This window comes from Colletotrichum karsti, assembly GCF_011947395.1.
Source record: "Colletotrichum karsti strain CkLH20 chromosome Unknown Scaffold21, whole genome shotgun sequence".
Taxonomy (NCBI): Eukaryota; Fungi; Ascomycota; class Sordariomycetes; order Glomerellales; family Glomerellaceae; genus Colletotrichum; species Colletotrichum karsti.
Window position 1 is genome coordinate 328,453 of NW_024065921.1, and position 25,122 is coordinate 353,574.

Genomic DNA, 25,122 nt, shown 5'->3' on the forward strand with positions numbered 1-25,122 from the left:
AGGTCTGACTGTCTACCTTACCTACTTAGTGAGAAACCCGGGTTTTCCGGCGTAGTTTCCATGAAGAAATCTCGTTTCCTCGTGCTTCGTACGTGATGTTTCGCCGCAGTGACAAATCACTATTGATCCCGATTCTAAGAAGTTGTGTTCGGTGTACCACAAATGACAGCTATGAATCACATCGAAGCATTTCACAAATAGCATGGACCGGGTTGTGGGGTGGCTTTCTTTTCTTCATTTCGTCTTTCCTCGTCAAGCAGCCCCCCCCCTCATCTAAGTAGCTCGTCTGCCCTCCCGTCATCTCGTCTTCGCATTAAATAAAGGCTATATATACAACCTTTCAGTGGGGTGCTGCTTTTGGCCTCCGCTGCTGGCAAGAATCTGACATTGCTGCTTCTTTTCTTCATCTATGTACATTTCGTCTGCTCGCGCCGCCGGCTCCCTCGTGGCCGTCTTCTTGGCACCTGTCATATAAGAGGTACTAGACGACCGGGAGGCGAACGGCGCGACGACATTGCGGAGGTGCCCCCTCTTGTCTCTCGACCACGTCGGGCATCCATCCGCGCCTCCCCGCGGCTCTGAACCTCCTCCTCTCATCGCCGTGTCTGGGCACTGGTTGCCTCTGGAAGATATGGTTCATGTTGTGGTGTTTAATAAGGTTATCGTATAGAAGAGAGCCCTTTATCTCCACCAATATTGCTTAGGCTGCCGGTGTAGCAGATGGTGTGGCGCTTCCGCTGGCCTGACGCTGCTGCTGCTGCTGCTGCTGCGCTTGTTGTTCTGCAGGCTGTGGAGTGGGCTGCTGGGCTGGCTGGGCTGGCTGGGCTGGCTGGGCTGGTTGAGCTGGTTGAGCTGGCGGAGCTGGCGGAGCTTGCTGAGGCTGCGGTACCTGCTTTGTTTGCTGGGCTTGCTGGGCTTGCGGCGTCTGAGGAGGCTGTGGCGTCTGCGTTTGCTGGGCCGGGGTATGCTGGCCTTGCGGGGGCTGCTGATTTTGCTGGGCCTGCTGGTTATGCTGAGTCGCCTGTTGGTTTTGCTGAGCCTGCTGAGCCTGTTGAGCCTGTTGAGCCTGCTGAGCCTGTTGGGCTCGCTGAGCTTGCTGAGCCTGTTGCAGTTGCTGGGCTTGTTGTTGACGTAGTGCATGCGCCTGTTGTTGCTGTGGCGTTTGCTGCTGCGGCTGCTGTTGTTGTGGCTGGGGCTGAGATTGGTGCTGAGGCTGTGCTGACTGAGGTCGTGGGGTAGATTGAGGTCGTGGTGTTGGCGTAGGTTGAGATTGAGGAGTAGACTGAGGTCGTGGAGTATGCTGAGGTTGCGGAGTAGAGTGCGACTGGGATGCAGCCCGTGAGTGCGCCTGATGTTGCTGCTGAACGTGATGTTGCTGAGAATGTTGCTGTTGGCCGTGCTGCTGGTGATGCTGGGCGTGCTGTTGCTGTTGTTGAGGGTGATGCTGCGCTTGCTGTTGTTGCCCATGGTGTTGCTGTTGATGCTGTCCATTCGGTTGACCCCCTTGCGCAGCAGCCTGAGCAGCTTGCTGTTGCTGCTGCTGCTGCCTAAGCAGAGCAGCATACTGGTGCGGGCTTGTCGTTGCTGCTATACCATTAGGCATGCCTGGAGACGACGCACCACCGCCACCAGCCGCCGCGTTCATGGCATTCTGCGACATCCTTTGACGCTGATCTATCATGAGCCTGGTCAGATGATCAGTGGCAGCTTGACGAGCCTCGTTCGCCGACATGTTCGGGTTCTTAGCCTGGAACTGTGCTTGAAGGGCATTGAGCTGCGCCTGGATGCCGGGTGGGACCTGTGGACGTGGAGAGCCCGATGTACCGTTCGGCATATGTAGACCACCAGCAGGCGGTGTTGACATTCCGCCGCCATTAGCAGCATTGTACTGAGCCATCATAGCCTGTGCGTTGGCTAAGAAATTCTGCTGGTTGACGCCGTTAACGCCGTTTGCACCGTTCACAGCGACCGCAGGACGCATATTAGGCGGCGAGTGGGATTGCGAGGCTGGTGTGCCTTGATGCATCTGTTGCTGGCTTTGCTGGCCCTGTTGAGGCTGTTGCTGACCTTGTTGTTGTTGCTGCTGTTGATGAGGTTGCTGGTGGACCTGTTGAGCTTGCTGCATGTGCGCAACTGCTTGGCGCTGTTGGTCTGAAATTCGACGCGCTTCTGCCAGAAGATTGCGGTCCGGTTGACCGGTCGGCATGGGCATCCTATGCTGCTGAGCCATCGCAGCCTGCAATTGCGCCTGCGATACACCATTTATTGGCATCGGGGGCACAAGACTGTTTAAATGGGCGGAAACACCTCCCATGTTGGCTGTTGGAGCTTGCATCGGCATGCGGCCACGGCCTTGGCCTGGAACAGCAAGTTGGTTCGGCATGTTAGGACGAGCCATGTTACCGTTCGCCTGGGCCTGGGCCTGGGCCTGGACCTGGGCCGCCGCCGCGACCGCCGCTGCTGCAGCAGCTCCGTTCGGTTGCATCTGCCCAGCACCAGGAGTTGACGCCATTTGTGCAGCTTGACCTTGGACACGTGCTTGTTGCATAGCCATCTGCGGAGAGTCTGTGTTAGTAGGGGCGATAGTCTCAGTATTCTTTACGGGACGTACCCTTCGCTGAGTTTCTTGCCGCTGGTGGAACTGAGCCACCTTCTCAGCGAGTTGCTGGTCACGCTCCCACCTCATCAAGCTGTAATCCCTCGGCGTCTTGGTCGGTCCTCTGGGTTGAGCTGACTCGTTGGCCTTGCGCATTGCTGCCATCTGAGAAGCATGTTGCTGCTTCTGGGCGGCAGTCTCCCGTTTCTTGGCAAGCTTCCTCATCGCATCAATCAACGTCAGGTGCTTCTGGTTGCGTCGTCGTTCAACCCGGAGCGGTGTCGATGGTCTGCGCCTAGCAACCGGTGTCGCGGGTGTTGTTGCGCCAGCAGCTTGTTGTTGCTGTTGTTGCTGCTGCTGCTGCTGCTGAGCTTGTTGCTGTTGAGCAAGCTGGTTCTGTTGCGCAATGACACGATTCGCAGCTTCGATCCTATTCTGGTACGCCCTGAAGTACTGCGTCTTCTGCATGTCCGTTGGCAGACCCTCAAGACCGATCCATCGCTCAAAGCATTCCCACGGCGTCCTCCTCTCCGCCCCTGAAGCAAACACAGACCGCGTGGTGAGTAAGCTGGAGATGAGCGACCAATTATAAGAATATTCGCGGACGAGACTGCGCAGCTCATCGTCTTCGGCCAAGGTCCATTGCGACGGACTGCGGCATTCGTAAAAGCTCTGCATAGGCATTTGATGCTCAGCGGGAGGGCGGAACTGATGGCCAGCATGAAGACGATCCCTAATCGGCTTCATCTCAGGATTGAAGAGAGCCACATCGGTGTTCTGGGGCGGTATCTTCATTCTCTTCGCAGGCTGGAATCCACCATACACAACCTTCTCATCGTCGTCATCCTCTTCCTCTTCGTACTGGAATCGACTTCTCTTCCGGGGAGGACCATCTGTTGATAGTCTCATCTCGCCTTCAACATACTTACTGAGAGGAAGAGCTGGCCTTCTCCAGTGCGCATCAGGGTCGACCTCCGGACCGGAAAAGTCCGAAGAGGGAACTTTCAGTGGCATGCCATACATCGGCAGCTCCTGGAGTAGCTGGTCTGCGGTGGGCGAACTACGCAACGCGAAAACGACATCGTCGTCCTCAAGAGCGAAGATTGCCGACGGCGCAACCGTCTCAAGAACCTCCTCGCGAAGCTCATCAACATGCTCGGGAGAGTCCATTTCGCCTGATGGAATCAGCTCAGGCGTCTGATTGTCGAAAGCGTTCATCGAGTCGTCAGCCATGGACGTATCGACCTCCGCCTCAACCACCTGCGGCTTCGGAGGTATGTAAGCAGGGACCTGGAGCTCTTTGCGTTCTTCCGGGCTAGCCGCAACCCATTCAGCGCAGTCTTGGGCGAGATTGCGTGCAACCGCCATCTTCCACTTCCTCTCCTCGCGGAAATCGGTCCTCATCCATTTCATCTCCTTGAGCAGGACATCCCAGTGGGACTCGGGTCGTACTGGCTCCGGGCATCTCTTGGGTTGTCGCAATGACCACTTGTCGGCCTGTTGAAGGTGGTAGACACGCCGCAAAACCTTACATGCCTGGTTGTCTTGAATGGCCACATAAGCATCCGGAGTTGAAACCGTCTTGTGAGACTGGTTGAGTACGACCTCGATTGGCTTCATCCACTTCGATGTTTGCGTAAAGCCCTGTACGAAGAGTGGCGTGAAGTAGTCGTCGGTGGGCAGGAAACTCTGCTTCTGCTGAGTGGGCACGACGGACTTTTCAGCTGACCGCTTGGTTGTTTTGCCAAAAACCACCGCCGATGGAATTTTCTTCGCCTTGTCCTTCTTCTTGTTGGTGAGCGTCCTGGACCTTGCAGCCGGAGACTGGGGAGTTGATGTTACTGGTGTGAGCTGGTTCGAAGTCATCCTGACACTCTCAGTCTCAACGGCATCCGGCTGTGACTCTCCTAGAATCTCAGATACCGACTTCTGTCTCATTGCGCCTGAGGACGTTCGAGTGACAGCTCTTTCAGGATCTTTCGGAGTCTCTGACGGCGCCTGCGGTTGGGGCTGAAGAGTTTTCGGTTCTACCAAGGTGGATTCAGGGACCTCTTGTGCTTGTGGCGAGGAAACCTTATCCTCTGCTTGGCTAGAGTTTGGCTGGTCCACATCCATCCGGTCCATACTCGAAGTCTCTTCTTGACTATCCGGAATCTCCTTGACCCCAGGCGCTGAACTTGGTTCGACCACTGCTGGAACGGGTGTTTCTGGGGCCACGCTGGGAGTCAGGGACTTGGGCTCCACAGGTTCAGCTTCCTTTACCTCCGACTCTTGCACAACAGGGTGATCAGGGGCATCATTGACTTTGGATGTAGACGGTGGTGACGGCACCTTGGTAGGGGGTTCAAATACTGGTGCGGAAGGTGTAGAATCCATCGCCATGGATTCCTGGAGGAGCTGCGCTTCCGGCCCATCAGGAACTCTATCGGCGTCCGATGAAGCTGCCGGCTCAGCTCCTGAGGACTCCTCATCCGCCTTTTCTGCAGTTTCCACCTCATCCATCGCCTCTGTACGCTCAACATAATGGGGTCCCTCATTGTCAGGGCTGGTGTCTGTAGAGACGTCGTGAACAGCGGGGGTAGCGGCGGTCTGCGTTGTCGAGCCTGGGGATGAAAGGGCATCCACGGCACGTGCAGTCTCTGGCGGTAGCTTGGCGGGTAAGGTGATAGCATCTTCAGCTTTCTTGGTCTCCGTAGGAGGTGCTGCCGGAGGCTGATGAGCTGTTGGGATAGTAGTTACCCGAGGCTCGTCGACGGGCTTCGATTCGGCCTGCTTTGAGATAGCGCTCGGCTCAGGACGTGAAGGTGACGGGGCGTTCTTCTCGAGGCTGTCGCCATCGACCGGGTCGCTAGCATCTTGTCGCGACGCATGCGAAGGGTCTTTTATCGGGACAGTTGATGGGATTGTTGGAGGAGCTGGAACAGAAGCGGCGGGCGGCTTCGCAACATCGGATCGAGTCGGCGTCGGGGCAACAATCGGAGGCGTCGAGGGCGTCGGAGGCTTCGCAGGAAGTGTGGGCGGGACTACCAGGCCCGCAGGTGTCTGGGGAGGCGGTGCGACGCCATTCGCATCGTGAGATGCACCTAAGCTCTGCTGTTGCAACGGAACAGGTGGAGATCTCGCTTGCGGTTCGACGACGGCGTCTTGTTTCGCTGATGGAGGGGGGTCGAGGTCGGGTGCGAAGAGACCAGAGGTATCGAGGGAGTTCTTTAAGACATCGTAGTTAAGTTGAGGTCGGGCAGGAATACTCTGTTCATTGAGACTCCGTCCTCTGTAAGTCGTGTTAGCGACAACTTGGGGACAATAACAGCGAAACGCGATCGAAATAATTTGAAAAAGCGCGGGATGACAGCTGGAACGTACTGTAAAAAGTCGCTACCATGCAAGAATGGTATTTCGCTTTTTGAGGTTGGCGGCGCGTCAGGGTTCGAGAAGTCGTTTGTTGGAAGTGCATTGGCTTCGGTCGCGACACCAAACAACTGGCGAAGCTTCCGCTTCCTCGAGGTTACAATTGAACTAAAAAATGTCAACACCACGAATTTGACATCGCTGTAATCGGCAGAAAAATCTCCATCGATCAGAATTATTACTGACCTAAATTCATCGCGTTTGGATCGCAATAGCCTGGAGCGGTCGGCAGGCCCGACCTCAGTCATATCATGAGCTGCCGCGACATCCGTTTTAGGCAAAAACGGAATGTCGACGATGATTTTCGGAGTCCGTAGAGATGAAATCAACGATCGAGAGGGATGAAAGGGTTGTTGTTGGGTGGTGGCAATTGATCGCGATTGAAATTGGTCGTGTAGGCGTGGAGGCGTGGAGGCTCGACCAGAATTTTGTCGGTATACGGGCGCTGAACGAGTAGGTGATTCTGGAAGTCACAGGCTTGGGCGACAGCCGGGTGCCAGATTGGGGGGGTGGATTTGATGGGCCACTTCATGGAAGGGAAAAAAAAAATGTTATCGCTTTCTTGGGGTAAAGACGAAAACACTGTGCGTGCCAGCTTCGCTCTTAACAAGCCCGGTAGCTGTTTCCGGGAAAGCAGGATGGACGACCGGGACGAAAAGGAGAAGCGGCACAGTGCCAGGATCTAATCTCTTATGCGATAAGCCTCTCCAATGGGGTCTCCTGGACCGGGACCCTCCTCCACCTCACCTCCCCAACTCAGGTTTGGTTTTTGGGGCGCGGGCACGCTTCTTCCACGCAGCAATGTGTCCGTTGCGTTGAGTCCCAGCGACATACCTAGCGTTCAGTGCTCTTTTTTTTTTTTTTTCGCCGGCGCTCAGTTCCTCGCGCCCGTCCACCTCATTCTTTTTTGACTCTCTCGAGGCACATTAGGTAGGTAGAGGTACCTGGCCTATCTTAGTAGACAGGCGCCTCCAAACGACCCCCCGAGGTATCGCGCCTGTCATCATCTCGTTGGCTTGATTCAGGGTACGCGCTTTTTGCAAGCGTGCTGCATTCGTCTAGACCAACCCAATTCCTGCGAGGTCTGGCATCCAATCTCATCAGCATCCCTGCTCCATTCACATTCCAAAGGTGCAAGCGGTCCTCCTCTGCTTCATTTTCACTCCGAGTCTCACTTGATCTCCTTGGTGTTGTTGAATCAGAGGAGGACCCCAAAAACTGTTGGTGGGTTGTTTCTTCCCGCTCATGCGCCCATCAGGCTGCTGTTACCTTTGAGCATGAGAGCAGGCATCAGAATTCGACGACCATGCGAGTCTGCGCCGGCCCTCCATCACGACCCAGTGACAAGCGCTGTTTCTGCCTGTGAGAAAGCGTCCGGATGGTCGCTTGACTATTATGCGATGACAAACGGACAGGGAGCGACCGTGGCAAACAACCGCATAATTGAAAAACGCTAACGACGCCAAGGGCCCTGCGGCGTTGTTTGCCGTCCTCACTCGAGGAGTGATGGCCTTGAAATGCGCCTCTGACGAGACGAACAGCAACAGAGCTGAGATTGGCTGATTCGTCAGGCTGCGCTGAGAAAGACGGCAATGCAACTGAGGCTGGCATCGCGGGGCCTGGGATTGAACCATGAGTCGAAGAACAGGGAATTCAGAAGAAGCTCGTCCCGAAACTCGCGGGCCAAAAGCCAAACCCCAACCCTCGACTGCTCCCGTCCTCGCTCATCGGTAGCGGCAATGGCAATGCCTCGAGTCATTTGCATCATCCCATATCCTCCCAGCTGCCGCCTGAGAAGTTGTCAGTTCCAGAAAAGTTTTTCATTGGCGATGTTGGAAAACGTACATGATCAGAGCGTCCACCACACGGGCATTCTTGCAGTTCATGACTTATATCACTCGCTGGTGGCCACTATTCGAGATTTTCCTCTCGGGTTTTGCGCCGGGGCCCCATGGGTGAGGAAGCTGGTGAGGGTGTGAGAGCTGCAGGCAGCGCCCAGGGTCGAGTGCTTGACGTTCATTGGCCGGAGCTCCTGCTCCTAGCACATTGAAAAACCTCCGCGAGTACTGCGAAGTATGTCGAAGCTGTCAGCTCTTCCAAAGACTAGCTGCGTCCAGAAGGCCCGTGGGTTGAGCTGGATAGTCATCTTGCGATTCTCCGTCATCTTGCGTTGGAGACTTTTTGGGTGACGTCCAAGACGACGTAGACCATGGGGATATGGGAGGTAAGTAGTCGAATCGATGTTTTGGTGTTCATTCAAAAGGGTAGTTGCCAAGACGTCGCATTCTTCCATGAGAGGAAGTCTAAAAGTTGGAGCAGAGCATGACAACGGCTTCAGCCTGACAAGTTCGCCGCCCAGCAAAAGCAAAGTCCATGAGGAAATATTTTCAGCTCTGTGCTAGGAGTTGAGTGTGTGGGCGTACGGATACCAGGCCAGAAAGTCCGGAGAAAAGAAATCGCATCGACGACATGATGGATTTCCAGTTTGTCGAGGACCTTGATGCTGTCGTCCAATGGGAGACGATAGTTGCTTGCACAATGCTCAAATTCCGAAAGTTATGTAAGGCACTCGCTGATTGGCTGAGTGACTATGAAGACCGATTTGTGTGACATCACGATTTCCGCCTCTCAATTTGTGTGGGTTTGTGCAGGGGCCGAGCTGTGAACTGCCAATGAGCAGTTGAGATAATAACCAGATCAACATAGTATTCCATGTTGAAGTGCCATCGAGTTGTCGGGTTTCCTTCTCGCATTGCCCAACCCGAGTTGGCTCTCCGCTCGGGGCAATCCTTCTGCGGCACACCCTCGGTGCAACAAGCTTCCGCCGGAGTCCGCTAAACACTGCGCTGGTCCGTTGTATTGAGGTTGGATAAGTAGGTCATACTGCAGCTACCGAAGTTCTATCAACACTTCCATTCTTCGTGCACCAAATCATTGCGTCTCCCCTCACCTGACCAATTCATCGTGAAATCGCAAACCTGTCAAAATGTCCTTCGGTCTTGATCTCGCCCAAAAGGGCCTGTCTCTGTACACCGTATGCAACCCCTCACCTTGACCTCACTCGCGTCACCGAGCTCATCACAGGCAGATTCCCTTCGCCCTGCTGTCCATCATGGGCGCCCACGGCTACGCCTCCGCGCTTGCGGGGAAAAGCTACGACCCTGCGACCCCTCGACAACTTCAGTCCGTCCTCGCCTCTGACGAAAAGATGGACAAGATTGTATGGATCAGTCCGAAAGGTCTTGATTGGTCGCATAACTAACTCCTCCTCCAGGTAAAGGCTCGGATTCAGCGTGCGCAGGCGGCTGCTCAGAACGGCTTCGAGAGTCTTGGTCTCTATGCTGCCGGCGTGGTCGCCGCCAACGTGGCCGGCGTAGACCCGCGTTCCGTCAATCTCATCTCCTTCGGCTATATTGGCTGCCGCGTCTTGTACAACATCATTTACATTCGTCTGCAGGACAACCGTGCCTGGGCCCCAATTCGCAGTCTGGTTTGGACGACCAGTATTGGTCTTATCTTTACCTCGTATATCATGGCGGCACGACAATGGGCCGCTTAATCGCGTATCCTTCCTGCCAGTATATAGCATTCAAATTTCGTATCAATCTAGCTCATCAAATGATATGAAAGTGACAGCCAACCTATCGGCTCCGGCGATGTGTTTTGCTTCTCGGTTTCTGATTTGATTGCACCGGTGTTCTATTCGGGGAGCTCAAAACACCCAATGGGATCATAAGGCTCCCACCACCTCTCAGTCGACGGCATCTCTCTCGGGACGCACTCGACAACCTCGTACCTCGTCAGCAGCACCTAGCCTTCCGCAAACGTGGCGACACGCTTGTTTGCTTATGCTTGACAGACTCTAGAAGCTCGATGTCTTACACCCCAAGATCGGGTAAGCAGCCAGGCATCCTGCACCTGAAAATAGTAGAACAAACCCGAAATCCTGCTTCGTCAGCTCTAGAATCTAGCAAATCAAGACTTGGATCGCTTCCAAGGATATGGTCCGATGGATGCGAAGATGCAGTTGACTTGTCTCACACTCTTCCGCCTTGTGGAACAGAGAGAACTTCAGACCTACCTAGAAAGGTCGTATAAATCGGCGCTCCTTCCCAGATCCAATGCCTTCCGTTCTTTCCATGGGGCAGTCTGACACATATCATCAGAGGCTGGCTGAGGGCATCAGATAGGATACCGGGGACTTCCAGCTACCCCTCCTGGTATCACGCTCTTGCCTTTCCAGAGGGTATTTATGCATGACTCTCTTTGTCCCTCCTTCCTCCTCATCTGCAACCTCCTTCTTTCCTCTTTCAAAAGAGCCTTTAATTAAGCGAGTTGTGAGACTTTTGCCCTTGCCAAACTTCTACTCACTTCAAGATAACTCTCTACAGTCTTTTGTCTTCAACACTCTTCAACTGTCACTGCTGATCACGTCCTCACCCCACCCCTCTTACAATATAAAGAGTCGTTCTTCCCATCTTCATTCCAAAACATAACCTGTCTCAACACATCGTTCAAAGCCCTTCGTTCCTTCCCAACCTTACAATGTCTTCTTTCAACAAGTTCCTCTTCACCTCAGTCCTTGTGGCCACCTCAATCACGGCTGCCGTTCTTCCCACCAACGACATACAAGTCAGCTCCAACCTCGAGGCTCCTACCACTATCACCACCAGGTCTTCCCCAGTTCCCTCCATCGACTGCGACCACAGCTGGTGCCAGGACGGAAAGTCCATGTGCGCCTACTGGGCTGGAGTCACCGGCTACGACCCCTCTCTTGGACCAATTCCTGGCGAGACCGTCACCCAGCTTGGATCCTGCGCCACGCCTACCACCACCACTGAGAGCCTTGAGCCTCGCAAGGTTCAGGACGACAACGAGATCCTCATCACTCCCGCTCCTACTACTTCTGTCAACTGCCTCTACAACTACTGCGAAAGCAGCACCTCCTACTGCATGTACTGGGCTGGCATCACGGGCTACGATATCTCTCTCGGCCCCATCCCTGGCATGCAGCGCACCACGCTTGGTTCTTGCCAGGCTCCTGCTTCAGTTGGCACTGATGGAGTTGCTCACTTTTCCGCCACTCCTACTACTATGTCAACCGTCGCCAAGGAGACCAAGAGCTTGGAGAGCTTCTAAGCTTTTGATTCTCTTGCATTTCACAAATACATTCCGGTAAGCCCCTGCTCAGCATGCTCCAGCTCTTTCCTTCTCCAGGACATTTGCAGTCTCTCATGCTGCTGTCAGTTGAATCACTAAGCTAACAAGTTGTAGTTACCCATCATGAATCATCCAGGCCAAGAGCTCAGTTAGGAGAGCCTAGATATGAACCACGCCAACAGCGGAAAGGGAGTAAGGGGTTTTTAAGTCTACGGATGGCTGAACAGATGGTGGGACCTGTTACAGAAGAACATATCACTTCCACAAGGACACTCAGATAGACAATTCAGAGTCAAAACTTCATTCTTCCAAATACTCATATGTGCAGTGAAAGTAAGCTATGTACAGTAAGGCAGCCCATGTACATGTTGCCGCGGCCGACTCGGGCTTGAGTAGAATCAATTGGGGTAGTAAGGATCACGAGGACGAGGACGACGATAACAATTGCATCGACGACAGGGGAAGATCCATCACTCAACACTCCTTTATGCGGCTGGAGTTCACCGAGTTAGCTCTCCATACCAATGCATAATACTCAACAGGACTTACCGGGTCCAGTGACGGAGGTCGTGATTGCGCCATCCTCAACGTAAACACCGGAGAAGTAAAAGTCCTCATTGGTGTCGGGGTACCCATCGCGAGGCAACTCAAGAACGCCCAAGTGCCAATCCTGACCGTTGGAAGACGTCGAGGCCGAAACGGGAGCAACGACCTGCTGCAAAGGCGCGCTGCCCTCGGAGTGCCAGAATCCAACACTGCCGCTGGAGAAGTTCTACTCACGTCATAACCCGTCAGCTCTCACTACCTCTTCATCAAACAACAATCAACGGGAAAAGACTCACAATCTCGTACGCAATGTTATGCCACACGCCCGCCTTCCACTCCGTCTTCCACAGGCTCTTCTGCTGCACCATGAACTGCAGGTTGGGGTTGCTGGCCGCGCTCTCGCCGCTGATCCAGCCGCTCTTGAGCTCGACGAAGTGGCTCTCGAAGAAGGCGATCTGGTGCTCGCGGAAGATGGACGGCGCGTTGGCCTCGCGCCGCGAGATGGAGAAGTGGTACCACACCTTGCCGGACGCGATGGCCGCCTTGGTCTGCGGGATGAGCTCGGTGCGCCGCATGTTCTGCCCGTTCCAGTAGGCCGTCGAGTCGAGCGTGATGCGGACGCCCTGCTTCGAGGCGGCGTCGGCCGGGTTTTTGAAGTCGGGCGAGAGGTTGACGTATTTCGTCACGTCGCCCGAGCCGTGGATGTAGTACTGGTACGGCCCGACCTGGTTCGACCAGGACCACTTGTTCAGGTCGGAGGAGGTGGTGAGGTCGTTGAAGCGGCCGTCCCAGAGGACTTTGGCGGTGGCGAGGGGGAGGAGGGAGAGGAGTGTTGTGGCCTTCATCTTGGCGGTTGTTCTATGATCGGAACGGACTACGGGTTGGGATAACGAGAGAATGATGGGCAGGACGGTTCTTCAGAGAGAGGCAGCAGGCTCCGGGCTTATATATACTACATCACCAGAGGAGGACTCAATATGGGGAAGCCGGGATCACGACATTGAATAAAGTGTATTGCGAACCGCTAGCACACATCGTCAGACGCGGAGAGAGGGTCACGAGCAATATAAACATCGTCCGGACGGACCGAACAGCCAGCAGCCCCCAGGTTTGTCCGGGGTACGGAAGCTTTTCGACGCAGCAAATGGTGCTTGTTCGGACAGCACGTTCCGATGCACTTTATATCGGGGCCTGCGGTGATTTGGGGAATTTTAAGAGAGGGGGGAAATTTAGGCTGTATGAAGTTTAAAGCGTGCCACGCCCGCTCCCGCGAACCCAGGAAGCAAGAACCGTTCCGTCCGGCAAGGACATGCCAGGTTCCAGGGAAACTCAATTCCGATTAAGGGGTATCGTCTGGCGATACTGCGATATAAAAGGGTCTCGACTTTGATATTGCTTTGTGCTTGGCTTGCGAGATTCTCGTCGTCTGCGTGGTCGAGAGTTGGGGCCCATCTCGCAGAATGGAGGCAACTCCAAGAGAGGGCGCCGCGTGCCAAGGAAGCTTATGCCCCTTCCCCATTTCAGGAACCGGCAGAGTCTGCCTCCCCTTCGTTCGGAGGTTGTGGTATGCGCTGCGTGGCTGTCGGGAACACGTCGTGAGGGTTGCATTCGGAAGAAGCCACCGCGGCTGACGCAGTTGGCAGGATCTGCGGGGAAATCAAAGCCGATCAATTTTGAGTGACCATCAGTGCTCTGTTGTTGTGTTATACTTCTGACGTTTGTATCTCTCATTTGGCCGGGCTTCAGCGTTGATACATGACAAAATGATAGATCTTCACTTCGGGCGCGACGTGTTTCTCTTCTGTAGTATTATTCTTACTACGGTCTGCAGCGCCCACGCGCCTGCCTAAGTTGAGTTTACATTTGCGGGCATCTCCCTCCTATGAAGTCGCTCCTCTCGATCCAAGAAAAACCATATTGAAACTCCATCATCCGTGCCCTGCCAAACCAGCAGGACCTGAACTCCCAGACCATAAGCTCCGTAAAGAAATGCCGTTCTAGAATCCTTCTTTTGCCTCTGGGGAGAGAGGCCGCTAAGGCTTGATGCCTATGTAATAGCGTCTTTTCTACAAACAAACGACAACAACGGGAAAAGAAGATAACTTGTACAATGTCGATACTGCGCTGAGTGCCATGACTGGCCGAGACGTTGAAACGTTGAGGGGGCTCGTATGTAGCTTGGAACAGTCGACTTGTCGTGCGATGAACATCGGAGTACCCTTTCAGACTTAGCAGCCGAGACAACCGAGCTGCAATACTTCATTTACGCGGTCGAAGCACACGCCCTGCAGTCAACTAAGGCTGCACAAGAGTGAGAGGCGCCGTGTCTTTGCCCTCCCTCGCGTCCACTTTCTGACGATGCTGTTTGTTGCGCAAATGGACTTCGAAATTGCCGGCGGTCATCTCCGGACCAGGCGTGTACAGTTTGCCCGGACAGTCGAGACAGCGGATTCTGGGAAGGAACATCCATCTTACACCCTCAGGTGGTTGTGAGCCAGCTGGTACTGGGACGGGCAACTCTGTGTCTGGGTTGACGGCCGAGTACTTCATCATGCCCTCGAAATTATCGAAAGTATATGTCTTCTTGAGCTCCTGGAGGCAGTCCTTGAGCCATTCGGGCGGGGGAGGCTAGATGAGGTTAGCCAAGATTTCAGCATCGCTCCGCTGCTTGCGATACTTACAGGTGGTGGGGGCGGCTGGCCAGTAACTGGTGGCGGTGCAGGTTGGCGGCCGATTTGGCCCTGAGGAAGGGGGGTTCCAAGCTTCGGGGGAAGCGTATGGCTGTTGGAAGCTGGCGTGGAAGGCGGAGGCATCGAGGTAGCAGCAGCTGCGGCACTGGGAATACGAGTGTGCGCAGGTGTCGACGGGGTTTGTGAGCCGCTTGGTGTGAACCTGGCTCTAGGGTTCTGTAAAAGTCTCCGCAATTTGTCTTTGCTGACCTTGAGCGTGACAATCAGTTGAGAAGGCTCCTCAGTCTCGTCGCGAGTCTCGCGGCCGCTGAAGCGGCTGATGTTCCTGCGCGTCTCATGATGGTGGACAATGCTGGCTTCAGGAGTTTCCGAGCGACCCAGGTTCGTGATGCGTTGCTGAGCAGCACTGGCCGCCCCACGCAAGCCTCTTGTCCTCGCCGTACCACCAAGCTGTGACACACCTGGCGAGTCTGGTCCAGAGTCGTCGCTCGAGTCGGAATCGCTGATTTCGCCGTCGCGAGCACCTGGCCTTTTGCGGGTGGTGGGCGCGCCAGCCACGCGCTTGTAGAGCGTGGTCTCTTCCATGTTTGGTGCAGCTCCAGGGAGAACCGACGACACCAGAAGCGTCCTGATCGTGCGCTGCCTTTCTCTGAGATCCGGCAACTGAGGACCGCCACGGCGGTTGATGGAGCGCTTTTGTCTCCTTTGCTCGCGGGAGAAAATGACTTCGTTGCGATCCAGGTCGGCGTCGCTGAGCTCGTACAGATACGGAGCATAATCCTTCGCTTGTTGCTGGGGCCTGAATACGGACGTGAGAGGTGATGGTAGGAAGGCGGAAACGAGATCGGGGTCTTCGACCGGACGGCCGTCGAAGGGATGTCCAACGCTGTACAAGCTGCGCGTGAACAGTTGACACTGCTCTCGAATGCTGTGTGCAATGGCCGTGGTGAACTCGCCGGACAACGACAAGTCGCGCGCCATGGTGGCTGCGAAGTCCTCCGGGGAGTTCAGGGGGTTGTTGATGTCCCACTCAAACTGATCGACCAGAGTGTGCTGGCCAACCGTGATGTTGAGCTTGATCAATATCCTCATTTCGTCGTTCTTGTAGGCCGAGTAGGGTAGCTCCGGGTCGAGCGCGTCTTCTTCGGAGAAGACGAGGGGATAGAAGTCATTGAGCTGGTCGCGCATTTGATGGATGACCTGATCCAACACGGGCTTGTTGGCCGTATCCAACGGGATGCCCAGATCCTCAACCAAGTGTTGCGCGAATAGCTCTGCTGGAATAAGCCTGTCGTGTAAATTCCACGTAAAGGTGTCGCGTAACTTTATCTTTTCCCAATCCACGTCTATCCGTACCGGCACGAGCTCTTCATGCTGCTCGGCCTGCTTCTTCAAGTCCTTCTTTTTCCAACGCAACGGATGCGACTGGCGCTTCCCAGGTCTCGGCTTCTGACTAGGATATATGACCTGAGCTGGGAAGGGTGCTCTCATGCGGGGATCGATATCGGTGTAGCCGTTTCCGTAGCCGCGGTAGCCTTCGCCGTAAAGTTTACTCGGCGGGAAAAACATGCGCTGGGTCTTGACGATGTTGTAATCGTCAATCTTGTCCCTCATATGCTCCATCTCCTTTTCGAACTTGGAATGGGAGTCTTTCATCGCGATCGCGTGCTGCCAATCGCGCGTGACATAGCGCTCGACCTGCAGCTTGTTGAACGAGTCCTTATCCCGCACGGGAAGCGCCTTGGCGGAAGCGGACTGGGGCGTGCCATCGTGGTTGTTGTTGGCGGACGTGGATGCCGACGACGAGGCTGTCGCGCCGGGCGCGGTAGGTGTGGACGTGGATGGCTGGGCGGCCATGGTGAAGGGGAAGTGCAGGGTCCCGAATCGCCGGGGCGATGCGACAGGCGCAATATCGTGAGGAAGACGCGCAGTAAGGCCCGGATTCGAATTTGCGCGCGTGTCGTGGCGGATGCCAATTGGCGATGGCCTCCAAAGATCGATCGAGGTGAAGAGGTGGATTCTGCTACGTCTACCGTAGCCTCCTACTTCTCCGTGTTGGTGTTGGATGGGAAGGCTGCTGCAGTGTTGCTAACGCACCTCGGGTCCAGCCACCGTGTCTGAGCAAGTAATTTTGCTTGTGAGAGTCAGCAAAGCGACTTTTCTCCGTTAGTGCAGATGGACCAGTGCCAGACTCGCAGGGGCCCGGCCGAAAGTTGCAGTTGCCTCTTGCTGTAAAATTTCCTGGCAAAGCCTGCGGAAGTACCTTGACGTGTAAATTTAGGTGGAAAGTACTTGGCGCTTCCTCTTCACGTCCTCGGTCGTTACCGCACCAAGTCACGATCAGATCGCGTCCTGGCTTTCCATTGACAACCTCTTTCGGCTAAGAGTCCTCGCGGACAGCTGCACCGCCTCAACCTGTCTTTTCTCACGCCACACTTGAGGTGACCTCGATCGTGGCACATGAAGGCATTCCGGGATAGGTCATGTCCCGGGAGTGCAGCTATGCCTATGCCCGCGTCGCGCCTTGTCTCCATATGCGCGCTTCCATATGCTTCTCGCATCACCGACCGAACAGTCCCATATCGACACGTCCAGGACGAAGTCACTACGTAGTCGGCGCGCAACGAATCAAAACCCTCGACCCGACTCTCACGATCAAGATCCCATGTGGCTTTGTAACGGTACGGCCCGAGCTTCTGCCGGTTTTGAGCTTGGTGGGATGACGGGCTGCCCTGAGCATCAACCTGCCCGGTGATCTCACGTACCACACCTCGCCTCATGTAAGGGGTTGACTATTTAGGCTTCACCCGGCAAAAAAGATAAAAACACCTCAGGACAAGACATGGAACACAGCTCCCGCCTGGACCGGCACGCGAACTCGACCCTACCTACGTAACGGATTTTAAGCGATCCTGGCGTAAATTCTCCACCACAGGTACATGGCCGAGTGAGAGGAGAGTGTGAGACTGAGCTGCACCAGTGACTGCACCTGTTTGACCTGCCCGAGCACCCACAAACAGCAGCCAGCCCCTCCTTCCCCGCCCTGCAAAATCGACGTATTCGTCGTCAAAAATACCAGCCCCAAACCGCACCAACTTTGCACTGCGTCTCTTCCCGCACATCCAGCAGTTCCAGTCTCTTTCTCGAGATCCTGGACCAGTGCACCACAATCGCTTCAGATAACTCGTTGGTTTTTTAGGCAATTCGTTGACCAAAAATACCGCCAAAATGTCGGACGACAAGGAGATCGGTTAGTTGCCCCAATTCGCTGCTGCTACAGCTGCGCGTTCTGCTCCATTGGCTGTTGTTGCTCTGCTGCTGCTGCTCCTGCTCCTCCTGCTGCCTTTGCGTCACACACCAAAACCAGCCCACGTTGCTACCCCGCTACCCCCGAGCCAAACCATAGCAGAGGCTGCCATGGCTCACGAGACTCGCCGGATTCGAGCTGCGCATCCACTGGCCACTTGATCGTAGAGCTAACACTCGACCAGACTACACTCTCAACAACCCCGACACCCTCACCAAGTACAAGACCGCTGCTCAGATCTCTGAGAAGGTCCTGGCTGCCGTCGCCGAGCTTTGCGTCCCTGGCGAGAAGATCGTTACCATCTGCGAGAAGGGTGACAAGCTCATTGAGGAGGAGCTCGCCAAGGTCTACCGTGGAAAGAAGGTCAACAAGGGTTTGTCTTTCTTGAGCTTTTGTACGCGTCTTCGACCTTGCTAACTCCAATTGCGCCCTTCAGGCTTCTCTCACCCTACCACGGTCTCCCCGGCCTCCTTCGTCACTCCCTACACTCCCCTCACCTCTGACGAGGCCGAGGCCAATGTCGAGATCCAGGCTGGCGAGCCCATCAAGATCCAGCTCGGTGCTCAGATCGACGGCTTCGGCTCCATCGTCTGCGACACCATCATCGCCGGCGGAGAGGTCACTGGCCGCTCTGCGGATCTGCTCCTCGCCAACTACTATGCCAATGAGCTCCTCCTCCGCTTGATGCTCCCTCCCGGTCTGCTGGCTTCCGGCACCGACGAGGAGAAGGCCAAGGCCGCCGCCGCCAAGGCACCCAGCCAGTCCAAGATCACCAGCCTTCTCGAGAAGGTCGTCAAGAGCTACGACTGCAACCTGGTCGAGAGCACCACGTCATGGCTGTTCGAGCGCAACGAGATCGAGGGCAAGAAGAAGATCGTCCTTGCTCCCTCTGAGGGCTCCAAGGGTGACGGCGTTCCCGAGGTCGGCGAGGTTTGGGGTGTTGAGATGGGCGTCAGCTTGGGCGCCGGCAAGGTCAAGACTTTCGAGCAGAGAACCACCCTCCACCGCCGCACTCTCAACACCTACGGCCTCAAGCGCCCGACTTCCCGCAAGATCCTCTCCGAGGTCCAGAAGAAGTTCGGCACCTTCCCCTTCAGCTTGCGCCAGCTTGAGGATGAGCGCGACGCCAAGTCCGGTGTCGTCGAGTGCGTTCGTGGCAACGTTTTCCGTGCCTACGAGGTTGTTGGCGACAAGGACAACTCCCCTGTTGCTCGCTACCTGAGCACCATTGGTGAGGCACCCTCTTATGCGCACTTACCTTCTATCAATCTGCTAACTTGTACGCAGCCATCACCAAGAACGGCATCACCAAGCTCGGTGCGCCTCCCGCTCTCGACCTTAGCAAGGTCAAGTCGGACAAGAAGATTGAGGATGAGGAGATCCTCAAGATTCTCGAGCAGCCCCTTTCCAGAAATACCGGAAACAAGAGCAAGAACAAGAAGAAGAAGAAGAAGCCCGCCAAGAAGGCTGCTGCCGGCGAGGAGGAGGAGGAGAGCGACGAGGAGTAAGCAGAGAGTGAAGAGAGCAAATGACTATCAATACGGAGCAAGGGGGCGGCCCGGTTTTGCGCCCACAAAATTTTCGTTCGTGAAAGCCAATATGTGTGATTTTACTCCTGGGGCAAACGGGAGGGCCGTGTGGCCAGGAGGAGACCGGAAAGAGAAACGGTCGCCCTGCCTGTTCAACGCAGGCTGGCTGACTGGCCCCGAAACTGTTTGTCGGAATGCGTCGAGCGAGGTGACGGCTTGATGGAAGCCTCAGCCTGCATCATTTGCAGCGCGGGTAGCCCCCGAGGCAAGCAGCCATGGATGTGTCTGTCGTCTGGTTGGCAGAGGATAGTTCGGAAGCCTGATGCAACGCCCCAACAAAGACAAGTCATCTGCACGCATACGCGCATCTCACGTACCATTCCATTGAGACCGCTCTCCTGACCGACCCGGATCTCGAGTGATCGCCTAGCGGCATACAGGAGCACACGGGGATTGATGTTTCTCATCGTTGTCGCATTGTGATGTTTGAGGACTGAGATACGTACGGGTAGGACATGGGCGTTTTGCCAATGAGACCCAGCACGCCAGGAGAGCTTGTCGGCCGGGGGAAGAGAAAGTTAAGCCACGAGTGAGTGGAACAAATTGCCCAATTCCAGAGGTCTCCTGCCACTCACCCTGGTCGTCGTCGATGCCGCAGAGACCCGCCCAGACAGATGGCGAAAATCGAACCCAGCCCCTTGGAGAGCAAAAGCTGGAGCCGGAATCTTCAACCTCCCCCCTGCCTCAGGTAGGTGTCCCGGACATTGATGAAGAGAAGGAGTAAAGGGCAAGAACCCCTTAGATAAAGGCTGTTTTTCTCTCAGATCGTCAGTTTATGTGTCCCTCCACGGACAAAGATAAGTGACGTACAAACTGAATTACCTTCCTACTCAGTTTGGTGGTGTATGGAAGTGGCGGAGAAGGCAATCCAGTGGCAGTGGACTGACGCCAGCATGCAGTTAAGTGTGTAAGTCACAGGGTCCATCAGGAAGCTTAGGTGTGCTGTGGCACTGAGCTACTGGCTCCAAAGAGCGCTGGGACTTGACCGATCCCCTTGCTGTCTGGAACCCGCGCAGGCCCCCCGTGCTGGTGGTAAGGTAGCTTCGTACTGTGCCGTAGCTCCTTGGCCCCCCCCCAGTCCGCTGGCTCCGAAAATCCTCGAGGCGACGAGGCCAATCCCGCAGCTTGACACCCTTTTTCTCTCCCATCCCTCCTTCCCACCAAGATTCTCGCGTCGCAAGTGGAGGGAACGCGCCCAAAAAGCATTACCGAATGCCTTCCAAGACCAGAGAAGTAACCAGAGTCCAATTTGCATCACGAAAAACACGAACTAACGCGATCACAGGCGTCCGAGTCGGAGCGTTTGCCAGTCTGGTCGAAGGCGAGGAAATCAGGGGCCGTCGGAAGCCCTCCTGCTATGATGCCGACGAGTACGAGAGCCACGAGATCGCGAATCTCCAGCCCGCACCAGGCCAACGGAGGGACGGAGCCGGTGAAGAAGCAGAATGGAGCAAGCGAACCTCCCAAGACGTTTTTGCAGAGATGGTTGGAGCCGGCCGTGCAGAGCAAGCCGAGCTTTGAGGAAGCTGGATTGATGCGATATGGCGTAACGGAGAATATGGCGCCTCTGGGATCGCTTCCCAAGCCAGCGACGACCAAGAAGCAGGGCCAGGAGGGTGCGCAGCCCGTCAGGAAGATCATCATCAAGTCAAGCTCAGCAAACTCTGCTGCCGCGGCCGCAAGTGCGTCGGCACCCACGCGCTCAGAGACACCCCCTCCTCCCCTTCCCTCACCACCCATCGCAGCACCCAAAATGGGCCGAAAATCGCTGCCCGCCAGAGGTTTGGACGACGACGATGAGGACGAGGACTACACGCCAAAGGCAGCTGCCGGGAAGAATGCGGGAAGTCGTGCATCGCTGCCGCGCAAGAGCCTGTCGCGCCCCTCAGCAGGACGGCGCCTCTCAGCATCACTCCAGCAAGCTTCGGCGCCTTCTAGTGAAGCCGTACAGCCTCGAGAAGCTACTCCTACTCCTACTCCTACTCCTGACCTGATGACCGGAGACAAGGAGCTGGTCGATGAGATGGTCAACGTTGCTGTCGAAGAGGCGCTCCGACATTACCGCTATCCCACTGCGTGGGCACTGAGGACCCTCTACGACGAAAATTCTTCGAATCCAGTCTACATATCCATGTTTTCGGAAGTTGCCAACCAAACAGCCGACGCCGACACGCTGGACGAATTTTCCCGTCTCATGGAGGAAAAGAAGAAGGAGGGCAAGAAAGACAATCAAGCCTGCTATTTTTTCGTGCCTCCTTCCACCAACTCGCGCTTCACCCCTCACAAGCCCAAGGCAGCGCCCTACGGCAAGCTCCTCTCCTTCGACCTTCCCAACAGTGAGAGCCCTTCGCCAACGAAACCCAAAGGAAGAGGAAAGAAAGAGCCAGAAGCACCCCTCGACATGGATGAGTCAATGATGGACATGGAAACCACGACAATGGCGATTGAGACGCCGTCGCGCAAGCGTGCCCGTCGGGACTCTGCAAGCAGCGACTCTTCTCTGTCGGAACTGTCCGCATCGCCTTCTCTCCCACCCGACTCGCCCTCTCCCAGCTCTCCGCCCGTTCCCGCGGGATTTCGAGCGGCCAGCCACAATCGCCGTCACAGTGCCACGACGGCTGCTACGGCTGCTGGGGCCGACACCGAGACCACCACGACCAGCGCAGCACCGCCAACCGACCCCCAGCCAATCAAGAGACGCGGCAGATCCCTTGCTGCTAAGTCGAGCGTGTCTGACGCATCCAACCCAAACTCACCCACCCTCCCCCCAAACGCATCTCAAGCTGCAGGGGCTGGCAACATGCCTGGTCGACTTTCTTCGCCCATTTTCCCCAACCTATCGTCCACAGCCACGGTCACCACAACAACAAAGGCGACTGGTAAGAAGAACGCCAACAAGGACAAGGCTCCTCGCGTCTTACCCAGCGACGATGCCACGACCACTCGTAGGAGAAATGCACGCGACAACACTATCAGCCAAACGCCCCAGCCAGAGAGCCATATTCGCGGATCAGACATGAGAGGCAGGGCCGGATCTGTCGTTGCGTCTTCGCCGGCACTGAATCTACGCAAATCGACCCGCACACCGGCTCCGAATCTGAGCCTCAATCTGGGCAGCGCGAGGGCTACAAGATCCGCAAAGAGGACCCACGACGAGATAGACAACAGTTCTCCGACCGCGCCCTCTTTCATCGAGGACATTACGCCGACGACCAGCTCGAGGGCTGCAACGCCTACCAACCTTCGTCCGACGAAGAAGCAGCGAACCGGACTGCGCATCAAGACTTCGTAAGTTGCCTTGTCATGTTGTGTGTGATGAGATGAAAATCGAAGCCCAAGGCGGCGATCTGGGCAGTGTCGCACGGCAGGCGATTGATCTCATCACTCTGGACATCACCCTCATTTGCCATTTCATCACAAGACACTTCAACTCCACGCCAGAATCTTGCGGCTAACATACATCCCAATAGGCCTATGAAGAAGAAAGGAGGCACTGCAGCTGGTGTTCCCCGTGCCAGTGGCGAAGGCGGCCCGTCCGTCGCAAATGGGGGACCTCCCAACCAGGTAAGCCTACGTCACGCTTTTGCTATCATCGTAGCACAAGGCTGCCACTGCGATCCCAACCCTTTTCTGCCTTGTGCGCGCTCGACATTGCGTTGTGATGGCATGGTGGCAGCACACGAGGGGTCGGCGGGCATGGATCTCAGGCGGCCAAGGCGCACATCCCGACGCAGAGTTTAGCGGCCCCCGTCCTATCACTTTCCTGGCCCAACCTGCATTCCCACTCCTGCTCATTTCCCGTAAATTGCCTCAACGAACACATGCTGACCAGCCGACAGGACGAGAACGACGACTATTGCTCGGCGTGCGGCGGTGTTGGAGAGCTTGTTTGCTGCGAGAACTGCTCCAGGTCGTTCCATTTCGAATGTGTCGATCTAGGGCTGGGAGACACTCTTCCCGAGGAGTGGTTTTGCAACGTCTGTTTCAGCAACAGATACCCCACCAGGGTGCCCGAATACAGGGGTCCCTTCGGCGGATTGCTCAACAGTCTGGAGAAGACGAATCCTCAAGCCTTCAAGTTGCCCAAGACTGTACAGCTTTATTTCGAAGGGGTCAAGATTGGCCTCGAAGGCGAGTATGAGGATGTTGTGGTTCCGACTAAGCCTAAGTAAGTTACAAGTCCCGTCGCTTATCCGCCAGCCATCAAGTGCTGAAAGCACTTCGATCGCGGTAACCAGGAATTGCATCAGCTGACAGTCGCCGCAGGAAGAAGGGATATGAAGAAGCTCCCGACTTCTTCAAGGTTCGGGATGTCGATGGCTCCGCCGTGCTTTGCCATGATTGTCAGCGCCCAGCTGCTGATAATCGAGCCATCATCCCATGCAGTCTCTGCAGCCTTCACTGGCATCTGGATTGTCTTGATCCTCCCTTGGCTATTCCGCCTGTGGTGCGAACATGGCGTTGTCCGCTTCACGCGGACGATCTATTGGCCACGCTGCCGGAACAGCTTGCACCAGCTCACCGCTTCCGGAAAATCAAAGGAGCCCCCGCTATCATCCCTTCTTTCAGCCGTGGTATGAAGAACAACGGCTTCATCGAAATCGAGGATGAGGAATCCGGCGATGAAACGGGATGGAGCGATGTGAAAACCTTCGGCCGAGTCTACAAGTTGCCCGCAAAGGGTGTCGTCCTCGACTTCATCTCTCAGTAAGTAACAGCTATCTTTCCTTGGTATGCGGGGTATCTAACAATTCCACAGGCTTCGAAAGGATGGCGCAGGCTACGTCTCAGGCTATCCGCCATTGGCCAAGGGTCAGCCACATCCCGTCAGTCCTCCGCTAGACGCTCGCACCCTCGCAGAGCAGCAGGCAGCTTTCAACATGGCTGCACTGGCCTCCACACAGCCTACTAGCAAGCTCGAGGATCTCACCCAAGCCCTCTTGGTAAGAACACAACGCACAAGTCGAGGAAGCAGAGCTGACAGCCGATTTAGATGGGCGCCGAGCCTGACTTGCTCTCCATGATGGCGCGTGGCAGTGCAGAGAACTTTGCGAGTGGCGAGGTCAACGCCAGCGACAAGCAAAGTCTTCGCGCCATGCTTGCACACATGGAGGCCATGACCGGCCGTATCAAGAGCTTGTTAGGAAATGAGCTCCAGGGCCCATGTGGTGCTGAGAGCTTACACGCGCCGACTGACCAAGGGCCTGCCGACGACAACAATACCGATGGCAACAACACTGACGGCACCGAGAGTGTCGAAGGCGATATTCCTTCGATCAAAAACGAGTCTGTCGAGCCCATGGCAGACCTGCCCACCCCAGCCACCACCACCCAAGACAACCTAGAGCCAGTCAGCGGACTCGGCGAGAAGTCATCACAAGAAGTTCCGGACGGCGACGATGTGACTATCATGGATATTGACTAGGGCAATCTGAGATTTCACTATCCGTCCAGAACACACCACTACGCCGCCGAAACCAGTACAACACCTACAAAAGCCTAATAACGAACCACACGGCTTCTCATTACCACTACTAGAGAAACAAAAGCGTTGCCAATCAAGTGCTTGACGACAACGACGATACACATTATAATGGTATCTCTTATTTTCTCTCTCATTTTCCATTTCCGTCCTCAATTGATTCCCAAGAAACCGCTTTTCGCGAGTCTGGAGTTTGGGGGAATCAAGCATCAGCGATTGAATGAACGAAAGACCGTCATCACAAACCAATCACACGTCATAGAAAGATCACAGTCCAGCGCGAGAGGAATGGGTTCACACACCATTCTTTCAGGAGAGGGGAGGGGAGGCATTTTGTGTCCTTT

At 55.5% G+C, this 25,122-nt stretch overlaps 6 protein-coding genes across 6 annotated transcripts; 3 read left to right on the forward strand and 3 right to left on the reverse strand.

The window, feature by feature from the left end:
- Positions 1-681: 681 nt before the first annotated feature.
- On the reverse strand, positions 682-6,075 carry CkaCkLH20_06935 (uncharacterized protein; the record flags this gene model as incomplete). The annotated part of the gene is made up of 4 exons (XM_038889652.1): positions 682-1,547; positions 1,594-2,554; positions 2,612-5,867; positions 5,960-6,075. 4 exons carry the CDS (start codon positions 6,073-6,075, stop codon positions 682-684), a joined length of 5,199 nt encoding a protein of 1,732 aa, XP_038745015.1.
- A 2,915-nt stretch (positions 6,076-8,990) lies between these two features.
- CkaCkLH20_06936 (uncharacterized protein) lies at positions 8,991-9,563 on the forward strand (the record flags this gene model as incomplete). Its single annotated transcript, XM_038889653.1, has 3 exons — positions 8,991-9,038; positions 9,093-9,224; positions 9,279-9,563. The coding sequence occupies 3 exons, from the start codon at positions 8,991-8,993 to the stop codon at positions 9,561-9,563; spliced, it is 465 nt and encodes a 154-aa protein (XP_038745016.1).
- Positions 9,564-10,549: 986 nt separating this feature from the next.
- Positions 10,550-11,143, forward strand: CkaCkLH20_06937 (uncharacterized protein; the record flags this gene model as incomplete). The annotated part of the gene is made up of 1 exon (XM_038889654.1): positions 10,550-11,143. The coding sequence occupies one exon, from the start codon at positions 10,550-10,552 to the stop codon at positions 11,141-11,143; it is 594 nt and encodes a 197-aa protein (XP_038745017.1).
- A 556-nt stretch (positions 11,144-11,699) lies between these two features.
- CkaCkLH20_06938 (uncharacterized protein) lies at positions 11,700-12,555 on the reverse strand (the record flags this gene model as incomplete). Its single annotated transcript, XM_038889655.1, has 2 exons — positions 11,700-11,936; positions 12,007-12,555. The coding sequence occupies 2 exons, from the start codon at positions 12,553-12,555 to the stop codon at positions 11,700-11,702; spliced, it is 786 nt and encodes a 261-aa protein (XP_038745018.1).
- Positions 12,556-14,005: 1,450 nt separating this feature from the next.
- Positions 14,006-16,257, reverse strand: CkaCkLH20_06939 (uncharacterized protein; the record flags this gene model as incomplete). Its single annotated transcript, XM_038889656.1, has 2 exons — positions 14,006-14,338; positions 14,392-16,257. The coding sequence occupies 2 exons, from the start codon at positions 16,255-16,257 to the stop codon at positions 14,006-14,008; spliced, it is 2,199 nt and encodes a 732-aa protein (XP_038745019.1).
- Positions 16,258-17,607: 1,350 nt separating this feature from the next.
- On the forward strand, positions 17,608-24,721 carry CkaCkLH20_06940 (uncharacterized protein; the record flags this gene model as incomplete). The annotated part of the gene is made up of 10 exons (XM_038889657.1): positions 17,608-17,650; positions 17,892-18,080; positions 18,144-18,938; positions 18,995-19,211; positions 20,698-22,584; positions 22,767-22,860; positions 23,136-23,464; positions 23,563-24,003; positions 24,056-24,239; positions 24,290-24,721. The coding sequence occupies 10 exons, from the start codon at positions 17,608-17,610 to the stop codon at positions 24,719-24,721; spliced, it is 4,611 nt and encodes a 1,536-aa protein (XP_038745020.1).
- Positions 24,722-25,122: the final 401 nt, after the last annotated feature.